This window comes from Sphaeroforma arctica, assembly GCF_001186125.1.
Source record: "Sphaeroforma arctica JP610 unplaced genomic scaffold supercont1.244, whole genome shotgun sequence".
In the NCBI taxonomy this organism is placed as follows: Eukaryota; class Ichthyosporea; order Ichthyophonida; genus Sphaeroforma; species Sphaeroforma arctica.
In genome coordinates, this window is record NW_014040314.1 from 1 (window position 1) to 9,012 (window position 9,012).

Sequence of the window (9,012 nt, forward strand, 5' to 3'; positions counted from 1 at the left end):
TGTGTATATATATATATATATATACATATATATATGTATAGTCTACGCGCACCTAGATTTATTTCCATCGGAAACCAATTCGATTATATCCCGATTTTCCTCGTGAATTTCCTATCATCACCACCGCTCGAAACCACCGCAAAGTTTTAAACTCAAGTATAGACATAATTAGACTTATAATCAGATTCCTGTGTACACATACTATATCTATTTATACCCCATATGATCCTATTCAACATTCCACCCCCTCCGCCCCCTCCCGCTGCTTACCTCTGCAGCTCGTATGTCGCCAGCAAACAACCCACTACAACACCCGATAAGAGATCAGTATCTAGCAGTGGCACGGGCAAAGGCAAGGCAGCCGCTGCGGTGGACACACAAGAGTACGCGGTTCACTATCAACGAGGTTTTAACCAGACGCTGGACGACGGCACTGTTGTGTACAAGGGGAAGAAGTATGTGTGTACATGCGGAAGGACTATGTGTGTAGGTGTAGTATCACTGTTGTGTACAAGGGAAAGAAGTATGTGTGTACAAGTGTAAGAAGTATGTGTGTAGGTGTAGTATCACTGTTGTGTACAAGGGGAAGAAGTATGTGTGTACATGCGGAAGGACTATGTGTGTAGGTGTAGTATCACTGTTGTGTACAAGGGAAAGAAGTATGTGTGTACAAGTGTAAGAAGTATGTGTTAAGGTGTAGTATCACTGTTGTGTACAAGGGAAAGAAGTATGTGTGTACAAGTGTAAGAAGTATGTGTGTAGGTGTAGTATCACTGTTGTGTACAAGGGGAAGAAGTATGTGTGTACTTGTGTAAGAAGTATGTGTGTACGTGTAGTATCACTGTTGTGTACAAGGGGAAGAACTATGTGTGTACGTATGGTATCACTGTTGTGTACATTGGGAAAAGGTATGTGTGAAGGCTAAACCCTAGACTCTAGATGACACATGCAACACACACCGATCTGCTGCCGACTGCGTCAACCCTAAAACCCTACACCCTGAAACCGGTCCCATACAGAAACAAAGTCAATTGCATTGCCCCATGTGTACGTTATTGTAATTATAATCTCTCGCTCATTATTCCGTCACGTGCAGAAATAAGACCGGTGATATGACCTATGTATACTATTGTAAGTCTAATCACTCACTGCGTATTTCGTCACGTGCAGAAATAAGACCAGTGATATGACCTCATACGCAAGGCCTGATGCGAGTGTTACCGAGCTGACCAAACAGGCGGTGCAGGATCAACACGATAGAGCAGAGGTACGTTTCAACAATAGAACAGTACGCTTTAACCATAGATCACTACATTTTAACAATAGAACAGTACGATTTAACAATAGAATACTACATTTTAACAATAGATCACTACATTTTAACAATAGAATACTACATTTTAACAATAGAACACTACGCTTTAACAATAGAATACTGCATTTTAACAATAGAACACTACATTTTAACCGTAGAACACTACGCTTAAAAAATAGAACACTGCATTTTAACAATATAATACTGCATTTTAACAATAGAACACTACGTTTTAACAATCGCACAGGACACTTTGATATTCCAACATCCAACACAATGTTTTGACAATCGAGCCGCACGTTTTGTTTATCAAACAGTACGTTTAAACAAACAAGCAGTACGTTTTGTTATCAAAATGTACGGTCCATCGCTTGAAATACAATCTCAATCAGTACGTTTTGCCTCTGATGAGTATGTCCGTCTAGGGAAGTGGAACTGTTTTTATATCAATCGTTTGTGCATTCACGTTGAACGTATATTCACCGGCCGTTACGTTTTCTCCTTGCCGTTGCGGTAACTGTGTAGGAAGCTCGGCTTGCCAAGCACGAGGCGAAGGAGGCGGGTTTGGACACAGTAGATATGAGGGGTTATAAGAACGCTAAGTTTAAAGCTTACGATTTGGTATGCAACAGATGTGTGTTTGTGTTTGTGTTTGTGTGTGTATGTGTGTTCGTGCAGGATTGTACGCCTGCATGTATGGAGCCTGCTATGTCGCTCTGGTATGGGCAATGTGTGTGACCATGCACCCCATTGTTTAGTCTACTTAGTGTGTGCATGCATGACTCGGTAGGCATTGTCTCGTCTTCTTGGATGATGCGAGATGACCTATGGCTACCTATTACAGCTACCGCCCTATGGCTACCTACAGCTACCGCCTATTTCACTGGCCTGGGGATGGTGTGTCCGTATAGAGGATTGTGTGGGCCAGGCTGCCAATAGTCTCCTTTCACTTGCACGGCCTATCTTGAACCCTAGCGAATGAGTGGTGAGGTGTAGTATATCATCTGTGAATGCCCATCCAACCTCTACTCTATCCCTAATCTCTAGTGTGCACCTACACTGCTTGCACACGCCCCCCCCCTCCGCCCCACTTTCTGGTGTGCGTATACATCTTTGGCATGCTTGGAGGTTATAACAACTCGCCTCGTGAGCAATCCGTTCCCTGGACTACCGCTCAGGCCATTGGGCTCGTTTAGTTACCGAAGTGTTTGTACATCTCATTACACTACAGATAGTTTATGTGACAGAGAGACTTGTTTGGGAGTGGCGCCAAAACAGTACAAAGCAATGGAATCTACAATCAAAATGCCACAGGGCAAGGACATTGGGCTGGATGAAATACATGTTATAAGAACACCGTTGTTACATACATACATACATACATACATGCATACATACATACATACATACATACATGCATACATACATACATACATACATACATACATACATATATACATACATGGGTGTAAGCTTGGTCCGCATACGCTCCTGCGCTTCAGCACACTCTCTGTGAAGCTGCTCTCGCTGCATATAGATGAGTACGATGGTATCTTTTGAGTCCAATTGTCGTAGTCCTATCTGTATTTGAAGATGTTCTCGTTCTATGAAGATGAGTACTATGGTATCTTTTGAGTCCAATTGTCGTAGTCCTATCTGTATTTAAAGATGTTCTCGTTCTATGAAGATGAGTACTATGTTATCTTTTAAGTCCAATTGTCGTAGTCCTATCTGTATTTAAAGATGTTCTCGTTCTATGAAGATGAGTACTATGGTATCTTTTGAGTCCAATTGTCGTAGTCCTATCTGTATTTAAAGATGTTCTCGTTCTATGAAGATGAATACCATGGTATCTTTTGAGTCCAATTGTCGTATGTTTATCTGTATGTGTAGTTGTTATGGGTTTTGTTTGACTTCCCACGTTCTGATGCCGATGACAAATACGAAGATACTTCTGATGCGTCCTTTTACCAAGCTTTACGATAATTGCTGCCTTATGTGTACTATGGTACCTTTGAGTCCAATTGTCGTATGCTTATCTGTATGTGTAGTTGTTATGGGTTTTGTTTGACTTCCCACGTTCTGATGCCGATGACAAATACGAAGATACTTCTGATGCGTCCTTTTACCAAGCTTCACGATACTTGCTGCCTTAAGTGTACTATGGTACGTTTGAGTCCAATTGTCTTATGCCTATCTGTATGATGATACTTCTGGTTTGTCCGTTTATCAAGCTTTACGGTACTTACTGTCTTACTTGTCACAGTACGCGCGAAGATGTCTTCAATTCATTTTTCGCTATCCGTATGTATAGTACTCATCTCAATTTTTTTCTCACAGTATGACGACGAATACGATGACACGTTTGATTCGTTGGCGGTGGGCGTAGCGGACGATACAGCCGACGCGCAGGGTACACAAGACAACAAAAACAGTTTAAACCAAAGCAACAACAATAGCAGTAATGGAGGTAGTAATAACGGCGACATCCAAAGTGGACATAACACCACACAAAGTGGTAAGAACAACCGACACGATAACAAGAAAGCGGGTGGTAAAAGCGGTAATAGTGGCGGTAGTGATAGTTCAGGTAGAGGCAGGGGGAAACAGAAGGGGGGGGCTAAAGACACGAATAAAGGGACTTCGGGCTCGCAAGCACCGAGTAGGGGGAGGGGAAGAGGCAGAGTAGGTACTACCGGCGACAGTAGTGACCAATTATCCAATAATAGTCATAGCAATACTAAAACGGAGTCGGGTACGTTTGGTGGCTCGTTTGCGAATACTGGGGAGAGTGGGAAGGGTCGTGGCAGAGGATGGGGAGGATTAACAAATGGGCCTAGCGGGGTGAAGAACGATGAGCTGAGTGACCGAGACAAGGCGTATAGGGATAAGAACAAAAGCAGATTCGGCAACCACAACCGGAAAGCTGGGGCGGACAGAAAGATGCGAACGGCGATGAATTAAAAGATCCGATCGCTCGATAGTGTCCCCTATTGCGACGTTGACTAGCTTGAAAACATAGTTGGTTACTACACATGTCTGCTGTTGAGTGGCTACAGATGTATGTTTTATGAGATACGGAAGGCATTTATATACTTCGATTCAGAAGGACTGCTGGTGTTCGAGTTACGGATATGAATCTCTCGGGCTGAAAGCACAACCTGCCAATATAGACGTATCGATTGCCGAACCTTTACCATTGCCTGCGTCCATTTTATGGTTCTTCAGACGTTTGTTCGATCCCCTTATCTTTCCGTTCTATTTCTATTGTTCTCCTACAGGGCCATGTCCACTTGCCACATTAACCTGCCCATGTAGACGTATCGATTGCCGAACCTTTACCATTGCCTGCGTCCATTTTATGGTTCCTCGGACGTTAGTTCGATCCCCTATTTTTCCGTTCTATTGATATTGTTCTTATACAGGGCCATGTCCATTTGCCCCGTTATAAGCCTCGGTAATCTTCTCAAGCGCACGACTGCCTTTGCAATCTAACCCGTTGATGTGGCGTATGACTAAGGTAATGCACCGGAATTGAACTCCGGGAGCGCGCATGCTGTTTCTGGCCATTCATGTCCCACAAAAAAAGTGGAACGGATGCAAGAGAAGACACGCATAGACCCGAGAGTATCCCAACCCAGAACAAGCCTTGTAGCCATGCGTGAGGTGCTCATACGCTCTTGTAGTAAACACATCAAAATAAGATACTAAAACCTACTGAGTCTCCCTGAGGCTCAGTGCGGTGTATTTATTCTTATATTTGATTGTCTACGTGTCTACAAATAATTCACCTCGTGTGAATTAATTGTAAACTAATTCTAACTCCACACTGATAGTGGTTTAAGGGGACTTTTACTACACTTCATCTCCCTTAAGCAAGGATAGACCACATCTCTGGTCCGATGCATCTTCTCTAACCATGGTAACACATGATCATCTTGAGACTCCTTGTTGAAGGGGGTCTGTAATTCACTATAACGGCCCCGGAAATAGTGAGCGGGTGTTGTACCAGTGACTGAATCAGGGGATTCGTTCATCTGTGTCTATACCCAATTGATTGAGTACGGCCACACATGTCAGCATCATCAAGTAGTGCTGCTCGCATGAACTCTTCATCTTTCTGTGTCGTACCTCGTTCGCACCGTGTGTCTGAGGCTTGTAAGGTACACCCATCTTATGGCATGATCCCGCAACGATTAACAGTGTCGTCATGACATCTCCTGTAAACTCACTATCGTTGTCGGAACATACAATAGCTGGCCAGCCGATATCTGCGAAGCACTAATATATGCACTCAGCCACAGTTTGTGTCGATTTATCTTTCAGCGGATACAAAACATTATATCTTGATGCGACAAAAAACACGTGACAGACATATTTATCCTTCGTGTGTTCGGACGTGGGTAGCTCAACCAAATCATTGATAACCCGGCGCCACGGCTCGTCTTCTGATACGCTGCGTAAAGGTGCGTATCCGTAGCGCTTGATCCGGTTAACTTCGCAGTTGTTACATTCGTGATACACCTGAGATATATATTGCTTGAGGTTCGGGTGTACGATTCCGTACCTCTTGCAATCTTTCTCAGTTCTAACCATATCCATGTGCTTAAGAGCATGATTTTGTCTTAACCACTTCAGAATCGCCTCCTATGATTTACTTGCTACATTGAAAAATTAGGAGGTGAGCATTCCACCGCGTCATCATCTGGACTCGAAGACTCGACTTGTCCAATCTCGCCTAAAGCTTCTACATCGTGAATCCGACTAATGTTTGATCTATCCATTAGTTGGGTCACATGATCATATACCTCGGGAAAGTCATTCATCAATTGCTTAAGCAATCGAGTTTCTGCTTGGTATGCAGTTTCCCTGTCAGACCGTGTCTTGTTGTAGAAGGCTTTCGCGAGTGTTGCGCTCCTCTTTGATTCCTTTGAATTTGGCTGTATCTCGGAAACACATACTGCAGGTGCTTGTGTTGTCCAAGTCTCTCATTGAGACTTAGGAATCAAGAGTGGAATCTTGGATTCCTCAACCTTCTGTTTGAAAGTCTCGGATGGTGTCCACTTGGTTGTTCCAACTGGACCTATTCGACATATTATAGTATGTCGCCAAGGCGTCTTTTGGACTGCACGGGTACCCTGGTAGAGAAAAGTATTTATCTTTCTATCCACATAGATCGGCTCACATTGTATCATTGAGATCAACTGTGGTAGCCATTTATCTGAGTGTCTTAGGGAACAACACTACGTGATGGTAGCATCTTAAATGTGTACATAATTTAGCAACTGTGGTATTAATAACCATGGATGATTCGCCCAGGCATTCTCGTTAGACAAGTCGATCTGGAATCCGTCTCCTTTCGGATGTTCCAGTGTCCGGTACCTCGGCAGTTGTGCATTATGATGAGCGGCAAACATATCTATGGTATGTGGTCCATATATGTTGTCAGCGATCTTAAGCCACTAGGATTGTCCATCCAATCTGTAGCGAGTAACTCCCTATCCATCTTGTTAAAGTCTGGTACGAAGCGAGACAACATGTCGGGTAAGTGATTGTGAATACGGTAGTTTACCTATGTCCTTTACAATCTTCTTGCCTTCCACAGCCTTCTCGGTCTGAATCACTCTTAGTTCTGAATCAATCTTAGTCTGGAGGTGCGTAGCCATTGTCATATAAAGACTAGCGGCATCAATCCTACCTAGATCCATCGCCTCGAGTGAAGCTGCCTCAGCCTTGTTCATTTGAACAGTGAATTCAGCAATTTTCAGATCACTACTAGAGTGATCTGATCCCTTCTTTTCTAATTGCATCTGACCAGGCAGTCAGTTGTCTGCCTCATCCTTTGATCCATCGACCTGTTCAATGTGAATGAACGCTTCTGATGGGACAGCATCTTTTGTCGTCGTTGAGATAGTCTCTGGGGGCGAACTGTCTCCCGATGACGACAAATATTTTCTAGCTTCCACCTGATCAGGTTTAGGCTCTTCGGTCGGTTTGTCCTTCGGAAATACCTCTGGGGCACTCTGTGGATTTCCTTCCGGTGGTGGATTTGGATTAGGCTCCTGTTCCGATGCCATTCGCGACATTGCTGTTGCGTCCAATCCAGGAGAAGATTGCGCTTCAGATGAAGAATATCGGATTCTGTTTGCCCCTCCATTGTCTGACAACATCTCAAACGCCAATATGGCTTGATAGAGTGCCAAATGGTTTGATATCAAGTCGGGAATGTCTTCAAGAAGATCCCGAATTGCGTACCAAATTAAGTATGCAAAACTTCCATCTCTCCTAGTTCTGAATACCTTCGGTAGTATCTTTTGAAACTGACGGAAAAGTTTGCGTGCTTGCTTACCTTCGTCAGTGCTCATTGATATTAGCCGATTGTAACATTTAGAATCCCTACACAAATCATACCCAAACTTTCTTACCGCTCTATTTATCACATACCTCGGTGAGATGGTATAATCCGGTTTGGTCTTCATTACGTCTGGAAAGTACGTTCCATACGTATTTCGAAACACCTAAGCCCTGTTGGCCCGCTGTCGGATCAACTCTCGTTGGCCCTCCTCCTGAATTTCAATCTGAGTCTGGTATGGATGGCCCAGATCAAAATTCTGTCGCCAAGCCGGTCGGAGTGGTGTTTTGGGTAAGCGCAGGAATTGTGAGTCCATCCTGGTTTCCAAATCGTCAGTGTATGGTCCACATCATCCGGACCTATATCCACGAAACGCAGTTGTTCTTCCGTTACGTTGATTTGGGGTTGATCCAACAGTGTTTGTGCTATTGGATCATCCTCCGAGTCATCCTCCCCTGATTCGCCATGACTTTGATCCTTCGCTGCGGCTTGCTTTTTCTTCCGCTGCCTAGTAGGTCTCAATTCATGTACCATTGGTTGGTAGTCCTTCAGGAAGGCTCTCTTATCCCTTGCTATCATATGATAAGTACGATCTCGCCTACGTGCTGTGCGCGTGTCCACTGGTGGGGATGATACATCTGATTCCAGTGCATGTCGCACTTCCTCGGAAGTTGAATTTTCCGAGTGTTGCGCTTTCTCGGCTTTTCCCTTTCGAGATTTCGCCTTCTTCACTGGTGGCTTCTGTGGCTCCGTAGTCACATTACCTCCGAATGCACCTACACCCGAGTCAACCAACTTCTTACGTTCCCGTTTAGTCAGAGTTGGTACCAGTTGTACCGGCGTGATCTCAGTTGCTTCAGCTTCCACTGATGGTGCCGGGGGTGGTTTCTGCTTTTCATCGCCTACAGTAAACCTTTTCACGTTTGTAGCCTTAGCTACATTCGCTGCCTTATTTTTTACTTTCGTCATAATATCGATACCGTATTATAAACTTAAAAATATGTAAAAGTCGGTTTCCTCTAGGCTGACTATACGATACCAAGACGTTCACGTTAATAAGAAAATACGATAATACGTTACAATGCAAAATGTAAAATAAGTTTAGCTTCAGCCCTTGGTAATGAGCAAAAGATTAGGGGATTTTACACTGAGACTATTGTCTATATGCTCCGCTCTAATCACCCACTACTTCGGTCTAGATTTATTTATGTTTTAGTTACTAAGACTAGATATCATTTCATTGGACGCATAGTTTCCATTTCACGCCTCGAAACAATTACCTAATCAAACTAACCAATAAAATATCTCCAAGTCTAACTTAAAAAAATCAAAAATAAAATCAAAA

At 43.6% G+C, this 9,012-nt stretch overlaps 1 protein-coding gene across 1 annotated transcript; it reads left to right on the forward strand.

Annotated features, from left to right (window-relative positions):
- Positions 1–222: 222 nt before the first annotated feature.
- SARC_04385 (hypothetical protein) lies at positions 223–4,647 on the forward strand (the record flags this gene model as incomplete). The annotated part of the gene is made up of 4 exons (XM_014301781.1): positions 223–455; positions 1,171–1,267; positions 1,841–1,936; positions 3,656–4,647. 4 exons carry the CDS (start codon positions 223–225, stop codon positions 4,277–4,279), a joined length of 1,050 nt encoding a protein of 349 aa, XP_014157256.1. The 3' UTR covers positions 4,280–4,647.
- Between the last annotated feature and the right edge of the window lie 4,365 nt (positions 4,648–9,012).